General features: G+C 45.0%; 2 protein-coding genes across 3 annotated transcripts; one reads left to right on the forward strand and one right to left on the reverse strand.

Annotated features, from left to right (window-relative positions):
- Positions 1–135: 135 nt before the first annotated feature.
- On the reverse strand, positions 136–22,670 carry MUC13 (mucin 13, cell surface associated). 2 transcript variants are annotated; one of them, XM_073894660.1, is made up of 12 exons: positions 22,591–22,670; positions 20,032–20,634; positions 16,143–16,265; positions 15,176–15,282; positions 11,598–11,653; positions 8,226–8,386; positions 7,581–7,706; positions 7,133–7,265; positions 6,441–6,478; positions 4,832–4,916; positions 2,375–2,573; positions 136–1,393 (listed from the first exon to the last, which is right to left on the reverse strand). In XM_073894660.1, the coding sequence occupies exons 1-11, from the start codon at positions 22,640–22,642 to the stop codon at positions 2,375–2,377; spliced, it is 1,683 nt and encodes a 560-aa protein (XP_073750761.1). In that variant the 5' UTR covers positions 22,643–22,670; the 3' UTR covers positions 136–1,393. The 2 variants fall into 2 exon arrangements, with proteins under 2 accessions (XP_073750761.1, XP_025731359.2); XM_025875574.2 differs by lacking the exon at positions 22,591–22,670.
- A 661-nt stretch (positions 22,671–23,331) lies between these two features.
- Positions 23,332–23,998, forward strand: LOC112819467 (NAD(P)H-hydrate epimerase-like). Its single transcript, XM_025866457.2, has one exon. It carries the CDS (start codon positions 23,332–23,334, stop codon positions 23,956–23,958), a length of 627 nt encoding a protein of 208 aa, XP_025722242.1. The 3' UTR covers positions 23,959–23,998.
- The last annotated feature ends 2,116 nt before the right edge of the window (positions 23,999–26,114 follow it).

The following is a 26,114-nucleotide window of genomic DNA, read 5'->3' on the forward strand; positions in this document are numbered from 1 at the left end:
AGAAAGAAGAAAAAAAAGAAAGAAAGAAAGAAAGAAAGAAAGAAAGAAAGAAAGAAAGAAAGAAAGAAAGAAAGGGAGAGAGACTTACTGCTATGTGCATCACCAAAGGGCCCAAACACAAGGAAGAACACCACCTACCAAAGACACTTTGTTACCTCTTACAGTTAATAGTCAAGAACAAATAATAGTAACAACAAATAAAAATGACTTGCAAGGGGACCAGACATTAGACATAAACAAGGACAGTATTAACATGAAAGAGAGCGCGTGCCGGGTGTGGCTGTGTGCGTGCTGGCGGCCACAGGGAAGGCCGGGGCCTCCATGAAGGACCTCTGCAATCTGCGTCCCAAGCCCGGACATCTGGAGCCGAGGAGCCAGAGCACGAGCTCCCTCTTTCACCATCAACCAAACAGAATCTGCAATTTCTCAAAGTGACCTCCAGCTCTTGCCCCTGGGGTGTTGTCTTCACACTTCTTTAGGCTCCAAGTCGTGGGTTGGACATGAACTGGAGGAAATGTCTGTTTGCTCATTGAGGAGGAGGATCTGAGGATGAAGGTAGATCCAGCGAGCGTTCTCCCATACTCATCCGCCCAGCCCAGCTCCCTTCTGCCTCTGTTCCTCTCACTCCTGGTTATGGGTTTTGGGGTTTTTTTTTCCTCCTCGCCTCTACCACCTGCTGGCATTTCAAAAACTCTGGGATGTACTCCATGGTGGGCAGTTCTAGTCTGGGCCTTCTAGTTAACATCAAAAAGATCCTGCATTCCCAGTCACTTCTCCCCTGAAAGCTGAGAGACAGGTCCTTTTTCTGTCTCCTTGGTGTGAGGCCAGGTCACAAGCTCCTGGCAGAGCAAGGGTGATGAAATGCCTACACTGGAGGGACCGAAGTAGCATCCTATTTTAATTTATTAGAGAATGAGCCCGAGAACCTTAACAGATGGTATTTCTTCTCATGCCCTTAACTGCCATAGCTGGCGCGTTAAGAGTCTCTCAGAATTAGGTTCCAGATCTATAGGCTATCAACTCAAAGCAACATTCTCCCAGGAGTCAACAATCCTGGGGGGCTTTCCTCTAGATTGGAAATGGTTATTGTTGCCCCACCAGGAAAAAGAAACAAAACCAAAAACCTAACCACTGTACTGATTGGACAAAATCAACTATCTTACAAGTGCTAATAGCATCTATGTGCATTTAATTCCCTAGGTACTTAGCAAACAAGCTGCATTCATTGAAAGCAGTCACAACTTTATCCAGAGAGGCTGGGTCCTGGGTGGCAGAGGAATTCCAAAGGCCAGATCCTCCCGACTGCTCACTTCTCCATTGGCCTTTTAAACACTCAAAAGAAAAGCTCCTACATTGGGTCAAGGGCCATGGATGGTCCCCAATTTTTACCATTCTAGACAAAAAGAGAGAAAGAGGGGGGGGGAATCTCTTAGAAGTATTGCAACTGAATCCTATGAGAAAAATTAGATTAACAAATTATTAACATTACTTCAATTAACAGTATTTGAATACTATTTTTCAAATTAGAACAGTCACTGTTCTAGGTTCCCTGTCCATATTAGCTTATTTGATTTTTATCCTATGAGAGAAAAATCCGTATGTCCATCTCACAGCTGAGAAAACAAACCCAGAGAAGTCGAATACCTTGTCAAAGATCACACAGCTGATAGAAGTAACAGAAGGGCAAGGCTTCAAACCCGGGCTCTAAATCCCATGCTTATTCTACCTCTAAGGGGTTGGTTCTCTTTAGAGATTATGCTTGATGTAAAGCTCTCCCCATCAGGAGGAAAGGAGGTTTGTAATGAGTCTGCTGGTTAAGGTTCACCTTGCGTGGGGCCAGCAGGCACTCCCATAGGACAACCATTCTTGGCTGTTGCCGACTAGACCATGTGTCTGATCCAACATGGCGCTCCTGGTGCAAGTCAACCCCTTGTACACACACGAAACATTATTTAGACTTCCATGACTTAAGAAAACTTTATATGCAAAATAAATCATGGGATTTCAAAATAGAAATAAGCCACGTTTTCCCAGGATGGTCATAGTGTGTTAAGAAATCCTCAGCGGGTGGTGTGCTCGCCGGGGGAAGTCTGCAGAAGTGAAATGTGCACGGAGAACGCGGAGTCTCTGCCCCTATCCTCAGTGATGTGTCTAAAGTCACATAGATGGTCAGTGTTAGGGACCCAAGTGGTGGCCATTTAACAATAGGAGGGAGCAAAAAACAAAAAAAACAATAGGAGGGGGCATCCTCTAATCTTTCTCTTTTGATTGGAAAACAAAAACAAAGAGGCCTGCAGCCAGGACTGGATGACCCAATGGCCCCGTCCCTGCTCTGCCCTGGGCATTCCACTCCCTCCCAAGCCCACTGACTCACCTAGTAGTCAGGGCGGGGCATGCTTCTCCCGTGTGCATAGGGATTCGGTGGCTGACTGGAGACATTTGCCCTGACTTTAGGGAAGATGCTCCCATCTGCTCCGAGATTGCTGAACCCTGTCGTCTGCTGCAGTCTCAGGTTTTGAAAGTCGTTCTCAATCAAGTTCTGTTCTTCAGTATTCTTGTTTTTGTTCTTTTGGCTATAAATGGTAACAAGAATTAGGATCTGACAATGGCAGAAGTTCCTTGACGCAAGTGTTAGTATTCTTTTAAAAAAAGTTTTCAAATTCTGAAATAATTTCAAATTTACATATAAGGTACAAACCAAAAAATTACACAGAGCTTCCATGCGTCCCTCACCGAGATGCCCCAACTGTTAACATTTCTGCACCATTAAGAATAAGTGCTTAGCCCTGATGCCCCACTACCCATAATACTTCACTACTCCGTTCGTGTACATTCCCTAAGTTTTAGGACAGTCTCCTCATAAGCTCTCCATAACCATCAACACCAGAACATTAACACTGATCCAACAATGCCATCCAGTGCTGTTGGTCTCATGCAAATTTTGCTAATAATGTTACTATTCTTAAGTGTGCTTTTGAGTTATATACGGAAGTCAAAGAGAAAAGATGATCTGTGATACAATTTTTCATTCAAGCAAAGTCAATGTCTACAGAAGTGCCTCAGCCAATAAAACAAGTTCAAGGTATAAAGATCTTACAAGGAGAAAAAGGCGTTTCCCAGGGTCTGCTGTAGCCCCTCAAGGACCTCAAGTGTAAGTATTCAAGGCCCAGTAGAAGCGCTTGGAGGTGAGGGAGGTACCCACCCCCGATGAATTCTGACAGTGACCCTTCCTGCCTTCGGGCCCACAGACCTGCCCCGGTAGTGCCCTGGACCGCTGGAGTGCAGACTGGACCGGCTGCATCTGTGATGTCCACAGGGCACTCCCAGGATGACCGTCACCCACCGGAAATGTCCTAAGGGAAGACCCACTCACCCTGTGACCCCGGTAGCCCGCCTAGCCTACAACAGAGTTCTCGCCCTTTGGGAGCACTCCTGTCTAAGGAGAGGAGAAGCGGAGAAGCTTCATTCCCTTTGAAATAGGCAAGAAATTGTCATTCTTAATGTGTTCCCAAGAGTCATGAATCTGAGGCTGAACTAGGAGCAAACCCAGCTCTGCAGCGGGAAGCAGGAGCTGAGAAACATAGCTGTGGTGAGGTCACAAGGTTCCACATGCAGCCCCTGAGGATGCTGGAGACCCAAGACAGTTAGGCAATCCTCCTAAGGAAGGAAGATGCAGCCTTGCTCCAGAACAGAATATTCTGGCCATCTTCCTAGAAAAGGGAAGGTCGTACTTCTAACTCTCAGCTTTGCATCATTATAATAAAGGCTTTGGGGAAGAGTTAATATCGAACTGGAATAAAAAAAAAAGAAGAAGAAGAAAGAAACAAAATCTATTTATCCTCTCACATTATAGTGCAAAATACGTATTTTGCCAAAATATAAGATGAGTGAAATGTTACAAGCAGCTTGTTTTTACCAAAGTGCATCCCACTCAGCACGTTTCTAATGGAATAGAGATAACAGTGTTCTCTCTCCCAGTTAATGGAGGGAACTTTATCTAAATATTTGTTGAATAAATGAAAGGACGCTACTCAAGTTCTTAGGCAGAGCACTTAAGGCACCAAGCCGCGAAATGGCTTTGCGGAGAGAACAAGCCACGGGGCTCAGCTGCAGCCGGTATTAGGCCCGCTGCCGCAGGGTCCTGGGCCCAGGGCCTTGACGAATGATCCTTGACAACATCAGTGGGGTTGAAAACTGCTAACACAGAGTTTCAGTGACATCAGAAAATGGTCGTTATGTCACATTATAGTGTTAAGCAAAAATAAACCTTAACAATATATATACATTTTTTAACACAAAGGGCACCTGAGTGGCTTAGTTGGTTAAGTTTCTGACTCTTGGTTTCAGCTTAGGTCATGATCTCAGGGTCGTGAGATCGAGCCCCAAGTCGGGCTCCGTGCTCTTGGGATTCTTCCTTCTTTTCTCCCCTCCCACCCCCCACACGTGCTGTCTCTAAAACAAGCAAAAACCAAAAACCACAAAAACAAAAAACAACAAACTCACACAAAGGACACAAAATTCTGTCTATACCATCATTTAAAAAGAAAAAAGTCTGGAAAGATATATGCCAAAATGTTAGTTGCCTCAGGGTGATAAGTTTTGTGAGTGGTTTTTTACCTGCGCTCCTTTACACATTTTTCTGTTTTCTTCAGTAATCATGTATGGCTTATATAAACCAAAGCAAATTAAGGTAAGAGAAAAAGCCAACAGTATTAGAGAGGTCTCGTCTCATCTCCCTTCTCCTGCCCCAGCAAGGCTAGGTATGTTTTGAACCTGGAGCATGATGCCGGTGGTGCCAAGCCCTAGGGAAAGGGATACGTCCACTCCATACCTTGCTAAGAAGATCAATGCAATCAGCAGGCAAAGAATGAGGGCACCGCCAATGGTGCCCACGACAGTGAGGATCAGCTGAAATTCTGAAAAGGAAAAGCAAAGAGTAGGCACAGCCTTCCACAAGCAGCCCTCACTGTCTACTGCACAGGTTCCCAGAGGTTCCCAGAGGTTCCTGGCTGTGAAGACCATCAGGCTGTGGTCCCCGCCCCCACCCGGGCCAGCTTGGCTGGCAGGTTGGGGGGGAGGTACTGTGTCTTCAGAACCCAATCGGAAGAGGCTGCCTTGCCAGATAAAAGACCATAAACAACAGAGGAGGCCATGATGGGGGGGCGGGGGGCAGAGCCTTCCTGGGCTCCGCGGGAGATGAGACATTAACCGACGGGCGCATCCCATCCTAACCTCTGCTGCCTCTGCCTGCCCACCACGTCTGACCTTGCAGATAAGCAGGGGGAACAAGGCTGGAGTTAAATTTGTCACTAACAGAGGCTTCATAGAATCAGTGAGGGGAGAGCTCGTGGCGACCATTCTCTTCCTCTAGATCTGCTCTGGCTGGCACTACCGAGCACGGCAAATGAGGCTATGAGCTGCCTGTGCGGACAGCACCCACGGCAGATTTCAAACACGCAGGATGAAAGAAAACAAACCTAAAATTTCTCATGAAAAACACTTATTGATGACATGTTGAAAAATACTTTTGATATATGAAGTGAAATAAAATGTTATTAAAATCAAGTTCACTTACTTCTCTTTAATAAATGTAGTTAGAATTTTTAAGATTTGAAATTAAATATGAAGCTCCATTACATTTCTGTTGGACGGTGCTGTTCTAGAACCCTCTGTCTCAGATTTCTGCTTCATGACTGCCATATATGCCACCTCCAACCTGGATTCATAGGGGCATAGACCATGTTTGGAAAGGGACCTCAAAGGTCATTTTGGTTGACCTCAAAGGTCAACCTCTCATTTTGTAGGTGTGCATGCCGAAAGCCCGGAAGGAAGGAAAAACTTAGCAAATCCAGCCTTGCAACAAAATACAATAGAAAGTGAGAGCATTTTTCATCACTAACTTTGTGGCTGGCTGAGAGGCCAAGAGTAATGTTTCCTTCACCTTGGATGACCAGTCTTTATGTAAAATTTGAAATGTAATATAATTAAAAATATAAAGTTAGTATTGTCCCAATCTGGTGGGGGTGGGGTGTGGGAGAGAATGAAAGCAACTGAGCTTGCAACAACACATCACAAGCTAGTAAATAGCTCGGGGACTGAAAGACTGGAATATTTAAACGGTTTTTAGTTCTGCTCTCCCATGACCACACACATTTTTGGAATATACTGGTCTTTTATCCTTGCTAGTGACAGAAAATAAACAGAATGTTAGGACACCCAGAGCCCACCTCTTGGGCTGGGTTCTGTTATTTTCTATAACGGGGTGCTGCTGCCCAGGATCTGAAGGCAGGCATGGGACGGCATGACCCAGAACGCAAACTGCAGGCAGATTGTCTCGCTCTTTATGAAGGGAGCCAGAGACTTTGGAGTCCTGGGCAGAATTTTGAACGTGTTCCCTATTTCTCAGAAGCTTAATAACAAAGCAGAACTTTTATACTCACTGTCTTCACAGTTGACTCCGCTGTAGCCAAAAGCACACCTAAAATACAATGATGGAAACCATGGTACAGTCTCTGCAGGGCTCACGTCAGAGTTCCCACCCAACCACCATGTATTCCTTTCCATCTGCCTTTCATTCTACCCGCCCCCTTTCTCCTTCTCCTCTTTCTCTTTTCTTCCTTATGCTCCCATTCTTCCAGGTGAGCACCTTCCATGGAGCTCTGGAAGGCTGAAGAGGGGACACAATTCCAATTGGTCCCTTTTCCTACTGACTGAACCCTCCACCCTCTGAGCTCCAGGAAGATTCAGCAATTCAAACTCAGCTGAAGCCCAGAGGCATGGAGCATTGCAGCGGGGCGGCGGCGGGGCTGGGGGGGGTGCTCGGCTGCAAGGCCCCATGGCTCTGCCACCTAATTGCTGCCCTGTAAGCTGGGGCTTTATTTACATTCTCTGAGCTTCACATTGCTCCCTGGCAAATGGGGAATGAATTCATTCCTAACAGTGTTGCGGTTCCTAGCACACAGAGAATGTTCAAGAACCATCAATGCTGATGACGATATGATGGAGCTCTTATACCTACCAACGTATGGCAGCATTCCGACATCCTGACCCTAAACCCATGCATTCGTCTATACGTTCTATCCTTTGTGGCTAGCTCCCACTGTGGTAAGATGAAAAAGGAGCGACTTCTTACTCTTGACAGATCCCAGGAACATATTCCTTGTAGCCTGACAGGCACACACACTCAGGGCTCCCGCTTTTCTCATTCACTAAGCATTGCATATTGTTGTCTGCGTTGCAGGTGTCAGGACACTTTATAGCAGAAGCTTCAAAAGAAAGTTTCTGAGTTATTTTCAAAAACAACCCCTTCAAGCGCAAAGTGATATGTCACAGAACACAATTTTTTAATATTGCTTTTTCTGGGTAAAGTGGGGTGCTGCCTGGCTGTGCGCACAGCACGCTTCCTGTGAAGATGCACATGGGCTGCCTTGCCAGGTTCGTGTGTCTAAAGCCCAAACCCACACCCCTCAGACTCTGGAATGCACATGGAAACATGAGCAGTAAAGCTTGTATTTTGCAAATGAAAAAGGAGAGAAGGTAGGCGTTGTGAAGAACACTTAACAAGCAAGTGGAACACTCACCAACACACATAGGGACCTGGGGGTTAGGTCTTTCCATCCCCTGCTTGCATTTACACAGCAAACCATTGCTACAGTCGTCTTGCTTATTTTCCTCTTCACAACCGTAATAATCACACAGAGTTTGAACTGGGAGGCACAGACAATTCAGAAATATGGTCAGTGAGACAACAGGGAGAGGAATTAGGTCAGTGCGATAAATAAATGGTTGTTGTTTCAGGCCACTGAGCTTGGGGGTGGTTCGTAACACAGCAAAAGTGAATTGTTCCAGCTGTGCTGGGGGGGCTGGTGGGTCAGCCTAAAGGGGAAACAGGGCAAGGAAGGCTTTCTGGGATCATTTGGAAGCTGCAGCTTCCAACGACGAAGGCTGTATACAGCCTTCTTGTTTCTCCTTTCTTCCTACCTTCCCACCTTCCAAAGAGAGGAGCAAACTGGTCAGTGTGATGACCTGGTGGGGAGAGGGGGACGGCTGGAAAGGAGTAGAACCAAGCAAGGGGGGAGAGGGAGGAAGAACGCCTGGTTCACTGGAACTGGGCCCATCTGTGGATTCAAGTGTCCTGCTTTTCTTGCCCCCTTTTCAGAGAATGGAAATGTTTACAAAAAGGTAGGTCTCCAAGGAAACCTTGAAGAGAAGTATCGAATGCTTACAATTATATCTTGTGATGCCAGCCAAGTTGTTTTGAATTGCTTTTTTAATTGATTCAGCCACAGTCTTCTCAGTTTCTTTTGTAGTTTCTGTGAAGATGTTTAAGACCTCTACCACAACAACATTGTCACCAGCACGCACTTCTGATCTTGCTGAAGAGGTGCTAAAAATGAAATGAATCCATCACTTGATGAACTGAACCGAAGGATCCACAGACTGGTCTTCAGAACCTCCCAGACTCCTGTCTCCTCTAGTCTTGACCCACTGTCCTATACCCACAACTGGAGCCCAAATACGGGGGACCTGGAGGTGCAGTAAGATGGCGGTTTATAGGCCCAGAGATCTAGCTCGCTTCGATGTGTGCTCAGAGGCCATCTCTAGCTAAACAATGTCCTGTTGGAGGATTTTTTTAAAGATTTTATTTATTTATTTAGTTGACAGAGAGAGAGAGAAAGAGAGTGAGTGAGAGAGGGAACACCAGCAGGGGGAGTGGGAGAGGGAGAAGCAGGCTTCCCGCGGAGCAGGGAGCCCGATGCGGGGCTCGAGCCCAGGACCCCGGGATCATGACCTGAGCTGAAGGCAGATGCCTAACTGACTGAGCCACCCAGGCGCCCCGCCCTCTTTTTTTTTTTTTTTTTAGTTTTTAAATTTTTATTTATTTGACAGAGAGAGAGAGATAGCAAGAGCAGGAACACAAGCAGGGGGAGTGAGAGAGGGAGAAGCAGGCTTCCCGCCAAGCAGGGAGCCCGATGTGGGGCTCGATCCCAGGACCCTGGGATCATGACCTGAGCCGAAGGCAACCGCTCAACCAACTGAGCCACCCAGGTGCCCCCCTGTTGGAGGATATTGAGAAAAGTTGTGGACAATCCTTTTTAGGAGCTAGAAGCCTGGAGCTAACCAGTAGAACAGGTAACATCTGAAACTAACTTGTCCCTCTCCATAGAAAATCAAGAGTAGTACACGTGATACCCTGAAATAAGGAGGGTGGGGTGTAGGGAGCATGAGCAAAGACCACCATATCAGAGCCCCAGAAACTGAGTGCCTGTGCCCCAAGAACCGCTGTGCCAAGTTCTACTTCTTCCACGGTCCAAGAGGAATCAAGTGATACAACCACTAAAAGAGACAGAGAGGGGAGAAAGGACTTCAAAAACTCCTTCCCTCTCCAACCTCTGCCTGTGTGTTTTCAAGACTCATGACTTTTGAAGAAACATCAGAAGCTTGGAACATAGCCCAACCCATTTAGGAAATGTTTACAGCCATGTAAGTTCTTCAGAACTATCGAGAAAATCCAAAATCCAAAATCAGAACCAAATTCTGTTTTTTAGGAACGGTCACCACAAAAGGAGTGCAAAAAACAAAATGGGCTTCTGATTCTAGCTGAAAATGATTCATTCATGGTAGGATTTAGAGGTGGCCATAGAATGTACAGGGCAGTGAGCAAAGGATATTTGATACAAGTCATTTGATAAAGAGATCAGTTGAAAAGTGAGCAGAAATCTCTGGTATCATTTTGCAGCAGGGTCTAGGAAAGAAAAGCCATCCACAATTCATTCATTCAAAGAACCTACTAGCGCACACTCCAAAGGGGGGGCAAAAAAATATTTAGGGGGCAAAATATTACAATGAAAGGAACAATGGAACCACTGCATATTTAATAACAGAACAGCATAGCATAAGTGGTCAGAGCAGTAGCCTTGGCACTAAGAGGCCTGAGATCTAGACCCAAGATGGCCACCAACTTTTGTGGCCCAAGACCAGTCACAGTTTCCCCGAGCCTGAGTCTCCTCCTCTTTCCGAAGAGAGATTTGCAAGAGAAATTCTGAAGATCCTTCCAATTCCAACGTGGGTGCTGTAGAGAAAGAGCTCAGGGAGCAGAGCCGAAAAAAATGCCTTTCTAGGTGAGAGAGGGCCCTGCACACCCCCTCAGGTGCCGGAGCTAGTTCGTCTCTGGAACACTGAGCTCACAAGTAGAAGGTTGCCTCCAAACGCTCCTGGGTCCCTTTCAGTAAGTCATTAAAAAGCAAACATATGCCACAGTATCGGGGAACCCCCCCCTCCCCGGGACCAGCTCTCCATCACACTTGCAGGGTTCCCTGTTCCGGAAGGGACACAGACAGGAACTGCCACGTGTTGAAATCGACTATGCGCCAGTCACTCTGTGCGGGTCGTCTTTCACATGGTATCCCACTTACTCCTCCCGCGGTTCCAGGAAGTCAATCAGATCATCCCAGAAATGCAGACGACATAACAAAGCTTTAGAGAGGTTGAAACACCTGCCCAGTCACACAGCAAGAAAGTGCCAAGGCCAGGAATCAAGTACAGATGTGGCTGACGCCACCACAGCTCACTGATCCTGTCTTTATCCAGTCATCCCTGATGCACGAACTCCCTGCTGTCCATTAAACCAAACCTAAAACATGCCCTGAAACAATGCAGAGCACTTAGCAGCAGTCTGCTGCGTTCCTACATCCAGCTTCAGGGCCTCTGCTGCTGCTTGCCCTTGCCATGTGAGCCCCGTGCCTCCCATTAGGCCGCCTGCTGCCCTCCTGGCTACCAACCACAGTGGCCCCTTGTTTACTGCCAAGCTCAAAACTCACCACTTTTATAGGACGTCTCCTCTGAATTTGTATGTATCAAATATGTATACTGTGTTTTATTTCACAAAGGATTTGACAAAGCTCATAAAGACAGATGCAACAGTAAAACCATAAAACCTAACTACATTAGGGCTGCTTTTTCTGTATAACTCCATTCATCTTAGAACATTCTTTCCCTGGCCTGCAGCGCATGTGTATTAATGTGCTTCAGAGAAGGCCACCATGGAATCAGTAACTTCTTGAGACTCCTCTACCTCTTTGGGTCCCCAAATAAGCATCCAACACCAGTCATTGCATATCATTCAATAACAGCTTGTTCTTCCTGCAGAAGAGAGCTCACTACTGGCCCTTCAGTAGCCAGGTATGTGACTGGGATATTCCTGTCTCCCTCACTCCCCGCCGCCCCTTGAGAAAAGAGATGACCATGAGCCATTCATTCTCTCCCTGCCCTCTGGAAGGCACATTCTAGGGGTTGACCAGGTGTGGTTTTAGCCAAGGAATGAAACCAAACAAACTGGTCAGGGCGATACCCTGGGACATGTGTACAAGTTGCTGAGGAGCCAATCACAGACAGCATCTTGCTGCCCCAAGCGCCTGCCTGCCCAACCAGGCCAGGGTCAGTGTGACATGGAAAGCAGAGCCCTCTCCAGCACTCAGACTGACCACCTCTTCTTGTGACTTGCCACTGGAGGGACTTAGATAACTCAAGAGAAGACCAGAAGTCAGGCAAACGGACGCCTGCCTCCGAAGTATCCCATCGGTCCATAGCAAACTTACCTTACATTATTAATTACAGTCTGTCCGTAATCAGAATTGCCAAATGTGTTCTTAAACTGTGGAGGAGGAGAACAGATTTAATAACTACCACAAAGAGGGGGAAAATGTGATACTGTATCTGAGTTTTCACACAAACACATCTCTAACCTCATTTGTATAAATACACATGGCTCATCACAGCAATTTGTCCCCATTTGATTTTTGTTCTAAAATAATACGATTCTGCTATGTCAGAGTTATCCAGGAAAAAGACCTAGGGCACCCAGCCAAACCAATGATCATACTTTTAAAAATAAGGTGACTAATTTACTCAGTTTGTGTTTTCAAGGTACCCGTGAAGTTTTGCATATTTGGTTTGCACGTTTGTTAGGCTTCTCTATAAGCATGCTTCATGCACTCATCAATTCTCCCAGGGAACACTTATTTACTTGCCCACCCTGCCAAGCGTCATGCCAGAAACAAATGGCGGAGACATGCAGGTCCTGCCCTGTGATGAGTCAGGGGACTACACTGTGAAGTGGGGAGAGGTGAGCACCATAGGGCAACACAATCTACCACAGAAATTCAAAGACGCTCTCTTCCAGTTGCCGAGAACCAGGGAGGGCTTCATAAAGGAGACCACCCTTAAAGCCGTTTTGGAATCGGTGCCAGGATGGGGAGAGGAGGAAGGAGCCTATACATGAATGTTCAGAAGCAGCGTGCCTCAGAAGGGAGCAGGCTGAACTGGGAAGAATATCTGAAGTCAAATTTCTCCATGTCAGCTTTTGCAGAGTGGCTTTGAACTTCACCTTTCTCCTCGGAAACCTGGAGAAAGCAGTAAATTCCTACCGCATAGGGCTATAATGTTATCAAATGAGATGGAATATATGACACATGGCTTTGGGAGCTGGACGGGGCCCCAGCACGGGTACAACTTACTAGGCAGAATTGTGTTGAGAGCAGACGACTCTAGATACTTGCAGAGAAGGGGCCAGAGATAAAGCTGGAACCTCTGGCAGGGGTGAGGGTCCCAGTGAGGATGTAAGTTCATTGATTCCAAGAATGGGGGTTTGTTTTCTCTTTCTGATGACATACCCTCCCCCACCCCACCCCATAGCACTCAATACAGGGCAATCCCCAGGAAATGTTCTACAAACACTGGCTGACTGATGACTGAATGAATTAAATGCGAAAGACATGACCTTGGACATGTCTTCCCCTCTGTGGGCCCCAACCTCCGTATTTTATTATATGAGCATTGAACTGGGTTGGTGCAACCTTTTCATAATCCATGACTTTTTATTATTTTTCTCCTCATGGCGACCCAATGCTTTAAAGATCATGGCAACCAATGTCATTTTAGAAAAGATGTTATTTCTCTTTTATTCTAGTCAAATTCAAATAAATTTGATGCTCTAATTCATCTGGGTAGCCTTATATCCAGAATACATCTACATGCCTTTTAATTCTTTTAAATACTAGAAATAGCTGGTATTTCTGTAAACCATCAGAGGCCTGGGAGTTCACTTAGGAACAAGTTCACTGGATGACCTCCAAGGTCCCTCTCATTTACCCACTGACCATTGCCCATTTAATTTTCTTATTCCCAAAGAAGAGAGATTATAAAATTAGCATCTGGCATAGGAGATTTTTTTTTTTTAATCTTCCAGGTCACCCTTTGAGGATGTTGGGATATACATATCTCAAACTGAAGGGCTGTTAAGTCTGGACAAGAAGGCAGGAGCCATCCAAACAGGCCTGCCGGGCCTCTACTGCACAACACAGCCTGCAGGCGAGAAGGAGTTTGAGAAGCAGCTTTGTGGTCAGGCAGGTCTGAGTTCAAATCCCCACCTCCTCATTCATCAGCTGGGTGACCTGCAGTCAGTTACTTAACCTTCCTGATCCTCGGTAGCCTCATCAGCAAAACAGCACCATAGTACCATCTTCCCCACTGGGCTGTTTTCAGAATTTGAAATATTACACATAAAATGCCAGGCACATACGCAACAGGGAAACTCCAAATCCCTCTGCAGACTGTCCATTTGGATCCAGCTGGGTAGAAAATGGACCCTGCGAGACGTCGCAGGGCCTGAGCTAGAACTGTCCCGGCTACAAAGTCTGCTAAGTGGACCTTGAAGAAAGGTAATTTTTTTGTTTTTTTTGGGGGGGGGAGTCTCTGGGATGTCGCAAAAGAGTTCTGGCATATCCCTTTCAGAAGAAAAGCTTCCCGGAAATTAGAAGAATGCTCTATCCCCTCCCTGGTCCCTCTGAAATTATCAAGACCTGACTGAGATCAAGTCTTAAAATTGGTACCTGAATGGCACAGGCGTGTAGGAGGAGGGGTCTTTTGGACCCCCATACCCAAAGCAAGCTTGGGGGGATGTAGTGGTCACTGCTCAGTAAAGCCACGAGAGAACGGAGGGGTTCCCTGGAAATAGGAGCACACTGATATTGCTATCCTCAATGTACTGAGTATCATCCAAGTGGGCCAACTGGAATGTAAGTCCAGGATAAGAGGTAAGTCTTGGTCAGCTGGCCCATCATGTTTAGGCTGTATGACAAGGGGCCAAGGCCAAGGCCGGGCTACTAAAGCCATGGTTTTTATCCTAGCAGCACCAGGCACGGGCTGTTTGGTCATGAGCACTAGCACTCCCTATGCTATCTGTAAATCGTTCAGACAATGATGCTTTATGTTCTACTAATTCTGCTAGCAAAACTCTTTTGTAATAAAATAATTCTGAATTGGAAGATACAGTCTTCAATATCTTCTTTAGTTCTTAAAAGTGTTTCTACACTTAGGGTTCTAAGACATATTTACAGTCTACTGTTTTTTCCCTTTAAAATTAAACTTCCAGAAACATTGGCTGTATGTCCTCTATAAGCTCTTTCAGATCTAACATCTGTGGTTCCAGAATGGAGATTTCCATCCCTTTTCATGTTGACACATTCACTCACAATAATCAAAATGAAATGAAGCTATTGTTCATTTTGACATTTTTAATAGTGGAGAAAAGTAACAGATATTAAAAAAAAAACAGACTGGTATAGAAATGTATGCAAATTTGATTGTAAAAAGGAAAAAAAATCTTTTCAATTCTATGAAAATAATTTTATTTTAAAACATCATATATTTATGTGTCCATTTAAAAATATTGTAGGGACACTTGGGTGGTTCAGTCGGTTAAACGTCCGACCCTTGATTTCAGCTCAGGTCTTGACCTCAGGGTCGTGAGTTCAAGCCCCGCATTGGGCTCCACGCAGGGCATGGCTACTTAAAAAAAAAATTCTAATAGCTTCTGTATCAGTGGGTATGGCATGGCTGGAGCAAGCTTCTAAAGGTCCTCTGCCATGCTGGGTGTTACCCATGTAGGTGCAGGATCATGGGGAGGCCCAAGGGTCCCAGAGGAGGGGCCTGGGCAACCAAGCACCAGGGGGGTTAGGACAACTACAATTTACCAACGAGTAAGGATGCCTTTCACTATTTTAGCAACTGGAATAGCTGAACCAGTGTGTACTACCTGAACACCAGTCCTCCATGCTGCAAGAAAGTGTTAGAATGAAGAACACTTATATAGGAAGAAAGGTTAGAAAATACTTACAAAATCAGTAATTTGAATATGTAGTTTTTGATAGGCCATAGAATTTTTATCTCCCCAATCAGATGTTTCTGATACTTTTACTGTAATACTTCCAGGGAATAACTTTCCTGAAATTTAAGCAGAATCTTTTTATAATATTTAGTGTGAAGAGGGGTAATTTCCATTTTGTTTAAAATATAGATTATTCTTAAAAATTCTGCACATTATATGATGATATTATAGGAAGTCTGGAAAGATGAAAAATGTGACCCAAAATTCCATCCAACCCAACGCAACCATTTTTGTTTTGGTGTATTTCTCCTAATTCTTTTCTTCCATGCATAGTTTACACTGTCATAATTCCATGAGTCTTCTTTATCTTTGTTACATAATAAGCATTTTTCCAAATAATTACCTAGTCTTCATACCTATCTATCTATTTGAGTAGGCTCCACGCCCAGTGTGGGACTTGAATTCATGACCCTGAGATCAAGAATTGCATCTCTACCGACTGAGCCAGCCGGGCGTCCTCCCCATAACTATTTTTTTTTAATAACTATGACTTTTAGAGGCTGCATAATACTCTATGAAAAATGTGTTATCTTCATTGATAGCCATTTTTTGGTTTTCATGGTCTTGATTATTTAAAAGGAAAAAAGTTTGCAGCAAACATCTTTATGCACAAAACTTTCTATTATTTGGGGTCATTTACTTAGATCCCAGAAATGAGATTATTAGTGCTGAAATATGAACACCTGTTGGGCTTTTGGAATATCCCTGTGGTCCCTCTAGTTTCCACTGAGATGAAGCAGGAGCCTTTGTTGCCTATAAATTACCATCTACCTCTACTAAACCAACTGAGCCACCCAGGTGCCCCAAATCCTCTACCTTTACCATTCTGGGGGCCCTTTTTTGACATTACTTTGCATTTTCTATTCTACTTTAGGTCTGAAATGCAGCTCTGCAGGGTTCATCCCTTGTAACTCACCTTTTTTGCATGTGGAAGAGTTATAGTAATATCCTAATAAACACAGGCAAAAATGGGTATCATTCAGGATAACACATGAAGAACCACCTTTACAGGGATCTCCTTGGCAAGGATTTCTGGGAACTGAGAGAGAGGAAAAAGAGATTAAAAATCCACAGAATGACAACAGATGACACCGAGAAACATACTTTAAAATCTTCATGCCTCCCTCCTGGGCACGTTCTAGTCTTTGGTTGAAGAGCATACACCTCTATACGGAGTCTGTTGTGGAAATTCTGGAGCCAGGTGCTTATCAACAGTAAAGGCAGAGGTTGGTGGGTAAGAGTCTGCTCAGAGAGACAGCAGTCTCCTAATTCCATCTTCAGCATCTTTGGATCACAAGGATCCTTGAGAACCTTGATATCTGGTCCTCTAACACCAGGTAGGGCTTCCCAGTACCATTTGAAAGAGAGCGTCCTATTTTCTAGGGAATTATGAGTAACTGTCTTATAGGGACAGGCAGGAAGCCCCCAAAAGAAAGGAGGTATTTTTGGGGGGTGGGAGGGATGGGGTGGCTGGGTGATAGACATTGGGGAGGGTATGTGCTATGGCGAGCGCTGTGAATTGTGCAAGACTGTTGAATCACAGATCTGTACTTCTGAAACAAATAATGCAACATATGTTAAGAAAAAAGAAAAAGAAGAAGATAGCAGGAGGGGAAGAATGAAGGGGAGTAAGTCAGAGGGGGAGACGAACCATGAGAGACGATGGACTCTGAAAAACAAACTGAGGGTTCTAGAGGGGAGGTGGGTAGGGGGATGGGTTAGCTTGGTGATGGGTATTAAAGAGGGCACGTACTGCATGGAGCACTGGGTGTTATGCACAAACAATGAATCATGGAACACTACATCAAAAACTAATGATGTAATATATGGTGATTAACATAACAATAAAAAAATTAAAAAAAAAAGAAAGGAGGTATTTTATTTGGGTTAGCATGCAAGGCATACAGATACAAGAAGGAAAGGGGTGGTAAGGGGACCCTGCAGATAGAAAGTTCGCAGAGGAAGTGATGAGGGCACACTCCACTCCCTGGCTTTCTGAATGGCTGACTTGAATGGATGGTGAGAATTATATTGCAATGGTTTCTCCATCACTGGTTGGTGCTCTCAGACCGGGCATCTTTCCTCTCTCTGGAGAAGTGGTAGGAATGGGGAGTGGAGTTAGATCAAAGGAAAATGGTTGTCTTGGCTGGCCATTTTCTCCATCTCTGTCAAATGAAATGATTCTGGGCTTTGATTTCAGAAAAGATGGAGTGACGGATCAAGAGATATTAATGTTCTTATGAACCCATAGGTAGAAATTGTTGATTTTTTAAAAAGCTATATATAAAGTACAATGTGTCGAGCATCCTCCCTTTTGTGATAAAAGGAGGATAATATGCACAAACATACAAATATGTATGCTTGTATTTGCACACATTCCTCTGGAAATAGATATGAGAAACTGGCTACAGAAGTTGCCTCTGGGGAAGGGAACAGGAGTCTGGGTCCTAGGGGTAGGATAGGAGGGAGATTTAGTGCTTACTCCATATACTTTTGCCCTGTTTAAGTTTCTTTCCTTCCATAACTGTGGGTCTAATGTACTTTTATTTTAAAAAAAGTCAAAAATAAAATAGTGCTGATGAATGCTCATACTGGTGGGAAAGCAAAATGGTACGGCCACCCTGGAAGACAGTCTGGCAGTTTCTTACAAAACTACACATACTCTTACCATAGGATCCAGCAAGCACACTCCTTGGTATTTACCCAAAGGAGTTGAAAACATGTCCATTCAAAACCTGCACAGGAATATTTATGGCAGCTTTATTCGTAATTGCCAAAACTTAGAAGCAATCAAGATGTTCTTCAGGTGATATGGATAAAACCATCATACATTCAGACAGTGGATTATTATTCAGAGTTAAAAAGAAATGAGCCATCAAGCCATGAAAAGATATGGAGGAAACTTAAACGTATATACTGAGTGAAAGGAGCCAACCTGGAAGGACTAACATATGAGTCCAACTACATGACATTCTGGAAAGACAAAACCATGGTAATAGTGAAAAATCACTGGTTGCCAGGGGTGGGGGGCGGGGTAGGGGATGAATAAGCAGAGCACAGTCAATTGGTAGAGCAGTGAAAGTGTTCTATGATACCGTATGATGGATGCATGTCATTATACATTTGTCCAAACCCACAGAATGTGCAGCAGCAACAGGGAGCCTTAGCGTAGCCTGTGGACCTTGGGTGATGATGCTGTGTCGGTGAAGGTTCATCAGTTGTCACAATGTACCCTCTGGTGAGGGATGTTGATAATGCGCGAGGCTAGCCTCAGCTGTAAGTAAGCAAGGATGGTTTCGAAAATCCCAGGGAAGACATTGAGTCAACTCTACTCAGGATACACCAGACAAGTAACTCCTGGTAGGCTTTCTTTCCGGCAATGAAGGACAGACCTGCCCGCTGGTTCTGTGTGCCAGGAATAAAGGCACAAGATAGTACAGCTGGAAGGGATTTTGGCGCCTATTTAGTTCAGTCATGTTATTACAGCCGGGGAAGGTGAAGCCAAGAGAGAAGTGATTTGCCCCCTCCCCACAGTGAGCTAGTGGTCGGGCCAGAACACAAAGCGGCTGCCTTGCTCTGGGAGAATGTCTGGGGAAGCAGGAATGGCTTAGGAAAGCTCTCTTTCCTGACTCCAGTAGAGCTGGCTGTGCAGCCGGGCCCCCGGTGGCCTAGCCTTCAGAACAGGCCCTTCAAACATGAAAGCAGACTGGGACCCAGGTGTTCTGAACAGGCTCTGGCTCCACTTGTTTAATCATCCATCTCTTAGATCTGTCAAAGAACATGGGGGGAGACCAGAGGAAGTCAGTGCAGGGGGACATCCGCTTGCTCTTTGACCTTGGGCAAGTTGCTACCCTCGCTGGGCCTCAGTCTCCCTGAAAATGACAGGGTTTATGTAGACCCTTCAAGCCTAGATCTGAGGATTATTTTAGACCAGGGGTTGGGAAACTATGACTCAAATCTGGCTAGTCTTCAGTTTTTGTAAATAGCGTTTCACTGGTATACCGCCAGGCTCATGCCTGTGTATCTTGGCCATGACTGCTTTCATGTTAAAATGGCAGAGGGGAGTAGTCACAACAGAATCCCTATTGTGGTCCGCAAAACCTAAAATATTTATTAGTTTGCCTTTACTGATAAAGTTGGCTGACCCTTATTCCAGACCAAACTTTGGGAAATGAGGCAAGTGGTTTCAGTAATTTTGGCTTGAGGTCAATTGCCATCTCTTAGTATTCCCGAAACATCTGTCCTTTGGACAACGGCCCCAGTCCATGTCGAGGACTGTTTGAGCACTGCTGTTGTTTGGCTCTTTATCCCTCAGGCTCAAATTCCATGAATTAACTAAAACTCCAAACTGTGATCGGCCACCACCGTAATGTCCCATTTTTCACTAACATTGTTAAGGAGTCAGGGCAGAACTGACTCCTTCCTTAGGTAGATCAGGGAGCTAGACCAGTGGGGCTGGTGAGACAGCACTTGTTTGGACCTCAGAGAAGCTGAAACGATTTCTAAAAATCCCCTGGAGAGGTAGCTGGCATGATGTCCACGTTCATAAAGACATTCCACATCTAGCTGTAAGTGGCACAGGTGGGAAAGAAAGGAGAGCAGAATGAAACCGTGGGTTATCTTTTAGGGTCTCTGCCATCACTACTAGCCTTTGTGACTCAGAGTTTTTAATTCCAGGGGTTCATGGTCAAAGAAACCTTGGGTGTTTTGATACCCACTTCCTTCCGCCCGCAGAACACACCTACCACCCTCCACAATGCCGACCCCACAAGTAAGCAGTCTTTGAGGGAAGGAATGGCTCTTACCTGTGGGACCGGGCTTTGTGGTGCTGATCTTGGATGAAGTGACGCTGCCAGAAGTCACTGGAGTAACAGCCTCTGAGGAATTATTTTGCGTGATTGGGGTGACGGTCGATCCATTATTGTTCATTTGTGTTGTTGGAGAAGGAGCAGTTGAGCTTGAGTTACCACTTTCAGGTGAGGTCTTAGTGGTGGTGTTACCTATAGGTGATGTTTTTGCAACTGTGCTTGATTTACTTTCTGTAGATGTGACAGTGGAGGCTGGAACTGTACCTGATACAGAAACTGAAGTAGGTGGAGTTGGTGGGTTGGGAGCAGAAGTAGGTGGAGTTGGTGGGTTGGGAGTAGAAGTAGGTGGAGTTGGTGGGTTGGGAGTAGAAGTAGGTGGAGTTGGTGGGGTGGGAGTAGAAGTAGGTGGAGTTGGTGGGTTGGGAGTAGAAGTAGGTGGAGTTGGTGGGTTGGGAGTAGAAGTAGGTGGAGTTGGTGGGTTGGGAGTAGAAGTAGATGGAGTTGGTGGGGTGGGAGTAGAAGTTGTGGTGGTGTTATCACTTGTGGTAAGATCACTGGTAGTCATGTTTGAGCTGGGGTTAAGTGATGTTGACTGGGTTGCTGGGGGAACAGAGATACCAAGTTTCAGAAGACAGAACATTCAGTACATAATGGCAATTGCTTTTAATACTAGTTAGTACCCAATCATTCTTTTCTGAAAAACAAATACAGTTGACTACATTAAAAATGAAAGTACGTGGGGCGCCTGTGTGGCTCAGTCGTTAAGCATCTGCCTTCGGCTCAGGTCATGATCCCAGGGTCCTGGGATCAAGCCCTGCATCAGGCTCCCTGCTCAGTGGGGAGCCTGCTTCTCCCTCAGCCTGCCCCTCCCCCTGCTTGTACTCTCTCTCTCTGACAAATAAATAAATAAAATCTTAAAAAAAAAAACAACATGAAAATACAGGACTGCTTGGAACACACACACAAAACCCCACAATAAATAAAAGTAAAAATTAAACAGACAAAACCGGAAAAGTGTTACTGAAATCTGTTACAAAAAGTTAGTATGTATGAAGATGAGTACCAAGAAGTAATACCGCTTCTGCCTGCAGTTGCAGAACTATATTAATCCGGGTTTAATACTCCTGAGTAGTCCTCTGTGAGGACAACTGAAAGCACCAGCAGGGGGTGCAGTTATGACCTGAAAGTGGCCTCCTTTTGTCTTTACAGTTTAAGGCAATCGTGCTCATTTCCCAATTATATGGCATTTTAGGGAGGGTTGGGAAAGGGGTGTGTTTAAAAGAATGATGAAATAAAAATACTTAGGTAAGTGTGTATTAAACTTCCTCCCCCAATTTGTTTTCTAGTGTTATTTACCCATTAATAATTTTAGACACATTATTTTTTTAAAGAGTAAAATGAAGAGAGATGATCTTTGCCCTAAGGGCTACAGTGATCATCAGAGTTGCCTTTTTTCAACTCTTAGGAACCCTTGGACACATGGCGTAGTAAACACTTAGTGGTCCAGTGATTAGTCTTCTAGAACCCTTCATTGTCTCAAAGAACTCTGACATTGACAACCAGTTTAAAAAAATTATTAAATGCTTTAGTGAGGGAAAAAAAAGTTTTAGTGAGGAAGTTGCAACCCTCAGATATTTAAAAACAAAACAAAACAAAACAAAAAACCTGGGGATGGCCCCTGGGTCTGTGAGCCCAGGCTGGCAGAATCTGGCTCTTCACCTTTAACAGGGCCTGGCTCAAATAATCATTAAAGGTTGAAGAGATAAAAACAACTGCTCTTCCAGGAGCAAGAAAACAGTTCACCAGCGCATCATCTTGACCTATTTCTGCTTCTCTTTTCTTCTAACAAGGGCTTACCCTGTGCCAGATAGTAACTGTGAAATTGACATGAGCTTCCACATTTGACAGAAGAGCCCACCAATACCCAGAGGGGTTTAGGGATTTGCCCAGAGGTAAGCCTTAATTCCCATGAGGAAGGGGACAAAAGACTCTTGATGCTAGAACCAGAGATTAAACCAGGCCCTTTGGGGGCCAAAGGAAAGGCTACCCAGCACCAGGCCCTTGGAACCTACTGATTTGTTCTTGTCTGGCCTGAGGAACTCTGGAGGACAAATCTCTGACTTGCTGAACCCCACACCCCGTAGTCCAGAGGCCCCTTGACTTCTGCTCTGTCTTCCTTCACCACAGACTGAAATGCCATATGTCTGAGCAGAGTCAGAAAATAGTTAGCCTGCTGGGCCATGGAATTGGTACCTTAAATACCTTAAGCCTCCTGGTTCTATCTCCAAGACAGCAAACGTGATTAAAAGAATTAAAAATTGTAAAATGTTGGGCGCTGGTGGCTCAGTCGGTTAAGCATCTGCCTTCGGCTCAGGTCATGATCCCGGGGTCCAGCATCGGGCTCTCTGCTCAAGCAGGGAGTCGGCTTCTCCCTCTCCCTCTGCCCCTCCCCCCTCTTGTGCCTGCACACTCACTCTCTCAAACAAAACCTTAAATAAAATAAAATAAAATGTAAAAATAGCAATCATTTTAAAACATTGTAAAATGTTTTCTTACCTAAGGTTACAATATAAAGAAGGCTGAGAAGAGTGAAATGAAGGTCTTTCATTTTAGATGTTCTTACTGGGCAATCCAAGGAGGAAATGACTTCCCCTCAGGCGTCTTTGGTTTTAACTCGCTTTTGGGTACAAAGTCTAGTCATTAACTGATGTCAGCCAGCCAGAGGCAATTACTTGTTAGGGTTTGGTCCTATACCATAGGTCTCTTCTGAGCTTTTGAGATAAAAGAAGTGGGCCTGGCCCTGGAGAGTATTTTTCTGTTCAAAATATTCTATCCAAATTATCACAGTCCAAAATAGCTCAAAACAGCCTAAACATCCTTGCGAGGTTGTGTGGGGTGGGGGTGGGGGAGTAGTTAATCTCTTTATATATCAAATATCCCTGGGCGACCACCTGTTAGGAGGTCACCATTCCTTTGAACATGCAATGACAGCTCTGTGCTCCACTCCCCGCCATTTGAGTGTGGAGATGCTGTTTCCTCCTGCTATAGATCCAGGAATCCCTGGGGATCTCTACCGTGGTTCCCCACACTGTGGCCCAGCTTTTGGGCAGCCTCCCTGATGGTCACGTGGAGCAACTTTGTAATCCTGTCTCCAGGCTTCCATGGCTCTCCACATAGCACTTTACCTGGACACGGCGCCCCCCCCCCATTCATGCCCTCAAACATAGTCAATCTCGAACTGTAGCATTTAGCCTAACTTTACCGAAGGCTTGTGGTTGACAGCACAGGGAGTGGGAAATGCAGTGCAGAAAAAGGAAAAACTTAAAAGAGTTGACTCTTTGTCTTCACTCCTGGTTGTTCGCTGGCCTGGCTGCCTGCTCCCCACTCCTCTACTCACCTCTTGTCCCCGAAGAACCCCTGAGAGCCCCTGACTTCTGTGCGCGGCACCTCAAACTCTTCGGCTACCAGCCAACCATTTATTATCCCAAAAGGCCGAACAAGCCACTCTTCACCGCCCTGGTGACCCAGTGTCAGAAAATGGACATCCCTTTCCTTGGTGAAATGCCCCCAGAGCCCATGCTGATCGACGAATTGTACGAGCTGGTCGTGGATGCCATCTTTGGCTTCAGTTTCAAAGGCGATGTTCGGGAGCCGTTCCGTGGCATCCTGGGTGTCCTGAATGGGCTCACGGTGCCCATTGCAAGCATCGACATTCCCTCAGGATGGGATGTGGAGAAGGGGAACTCTGGAGGGATCCAGCCAGACTTGCTCATCTCTCTGACAGCACCCAAAAAGTCTGCCACCCAGTTCACCGGTCGCTACCACTACCTAGGAGGTTGTTTTGTGCCACCTGCTCTGGAACAGAAGTACCAGCTGAATCTGCCACCCTACCCCGACACTGAGTGTGTCTACCGTCTGCAGTGAGGGAAGAGGGGTGTGCTTTCCTCCCAATAAAGACTTAGTGCCCCTCAAAAAAAAAAAAAAAAAAAGCTAGTTTCAGGAACTAGCCCTGTCACTCTTTTTTTTCTTTTAAAGATTTTATTTATTAATTTGACAGAGAGAGACACAGCGAGAGAGGGAACACAAGCAGAAGCAGAAGCAGAAGCAGGCTTCTACGGAACAGGGAGCCCGATGCGGGGCTTGATTTGAGGACCCTGGGATCATGACCTGAGCCAAAAGCAGACGCTTAACGACTGAGCCACCCCAGGGCCCCTGAAGTAGGGGCTTCTTAACCCAGGCCTCCCTCCCTACAACTCAGAACCCCAGCTCCCCCAGGGTCTGGCCCCAGCCAGAGGGATGAGTCCAGTTACTCCCCGTGAAATTAGCCAGAGTTTTACCTCTGACCTTAGTGAAGACAAATTTTTTTTAAAAGATTTTATTTATTTATTCATGAGAGACAGAGAGAGAGAGAGAGAGAGAGAGAGAGAGAGAGAGAGAGAAGCAGAGGGAGAAGCAGGCTCCCCGCTGAGCAGGGAGCCCGATGCAGGGCTCGATCCCAGGACCCTGGGATCATGGCCTGAGCCGAAGGCAGACGCTTAACCATCTGAGCCACCCAGGCGCCCAAATTTTTTTATGTTATTACACATAAGGTTACTTCTTTGCTGTCCCAAAAGTCTCCACTCAGGAATAGGATATCGGGTTTGCTCTTATACAGCCAAGAGGCCCATTTAAATATTTTTCCCAAACAAGGAAGCCCCGTGCTGTTACTCTCAGCTTGAAGGATTCCTGGCACCAGAATTTAAATCAAAGCCTCTTTTACATCTTTTCTTTTTTCTTTTTAAATTTGCTTTATTGAGTTAGGTCTAATTCACATCAATAAACGAATCCATTTAAAGTGTAAAACTCAGTGAGTTTTGATAGATGTATATACATATGAAACCACCATTATAATTACGATACAGAACATTTCTATCACACCCAAAAATTTCCTATCGCCTCTTTGCAGCCCATTCCGCCCTCCACCCCCAACCCCAGGCAATGACGGACCTGCTTTTTGTCACTAGAGATTAGTTTGCTTTTTCTAGAACTGCATATAAATGGACTCATACGGTACGTACTATTCTATGTCTGAATCTCCCCCTTAGTACAAGGATTTCAAAATTCATCCATATTGCTGTGTATATCAGTCCTTTCTTTTACAACTTTATTGAGGTATAATTTACGTAAAGTAAACCGCACATATTTAAAGTCGTGATATGGGCATACACCTATGAAATGATGGTCATAATCAAGATATCAAACATTCTCATAATCCCCCAAAGTTTTGTGCCTATCCATCCACACACACCCCAGTCTGAGGTAACCACACATCTGCTTTCTGTCACTATAGATTAGTTTGTATTTTCTAGAATTTTATATAAATGGAATCATACAGATGTACTGGGTTTGGGAATTTTTATTTTTTGGTCTGGCTTCTTTCACTCAGCATAACTATTTTGAGATTCATCCATGTTGTTGTTTCAATAGTTTGTACATATAATTCTTCATTCATTTGGAAGTATTTCCTTAGGATAAAGTCCCAGAAGTAAATTTCTCAGGCAGAGGGTCATTTTTTATGTTATTTCTCAGTCAAAAAACCCATTTTAAAAGATTTTATTTATTTATTTGAGAAAGAATGAGAGAGAGAGAAAGTATGGGGGGGAGGTTCAGAGGGAGAAGCAGGCTCCCCACTGAGCAGGGAGTCCGATGCGGGGGCTCCATCCCAGGACTCTGGGAACATGACTTGAGCTCAAGGCAGACTGAGCCGACTGAGCCACCCAGGCGCCCCCAAAAACCATTTTTTATAGCTCTTAATATCTGTTACTGAATTTCCGTTTGAAGGGAATGTAAAACCTTTGTAAGTTTATTAAATTATCTGCACCCTCACCAGAGCTGGATATTATCCATGCAAGCATTTTTAAAGATGTGAAGTGTTACTTCATTTTGTTTTCCTAGTAGCATGTCTTTGAAATGAGTGAAGAGTTTTTTTCCCCACGTTGCTTTATGAATTTTACTTTCTCTTTTATAAATCCATTCGATTATGACAACCAACTTTTGGAAAATAAGTTATCCAAACACACTGTGAATCTGAAGACCCAGGA

The sequence above is a fragment of the Callorhinus ursinus genome, unplaced genomic scaffold, assembly GCF_003265705.2.
Source record: "Callorhinus ursinus isolate GAN/ISIS: 27379988/994484 unplaced genomic scaffold, GSC_fseal_2.0 scaffold1, whole genome shotgun sequence".
Lineage (NCBI taxonomy): Eukaryota > Metazoa > Chordata > Mammalia > Carnivora > Otariidae > Callorhinus > Callorhinus ursinus.

Coding starts and splice junctions, on each gene's coding strand:
- MUC13 (XM_073894660.1), bottom strand. CDS start 22,642: ATGAAAGACCTTCATTTCACTCTTCTCAGCCTTCTTTATATTGTAACC. Junction 16,266..20,031: donor CACAAAGCCCGGTCCCACAG/GTAAGAGCCATT, acceptor CCTCTCTCTCAG/TTCCCAGAAATCCTTGCCAA. Junction 15,283..16,142: donor CTCTTCCACATGCAAAAAAG/GTGAGTTACAAG, acceptor CTTAAATTTCAG/GAAAGTTATTCCCTGGAAGT.
- LOC112819467 (XM_025866457.2), top strand. CDS start 23,332: ATGCAGTGCAGAAAAAGGAAAAACTTAAAAGAGTTGACTCTTTGTCTT.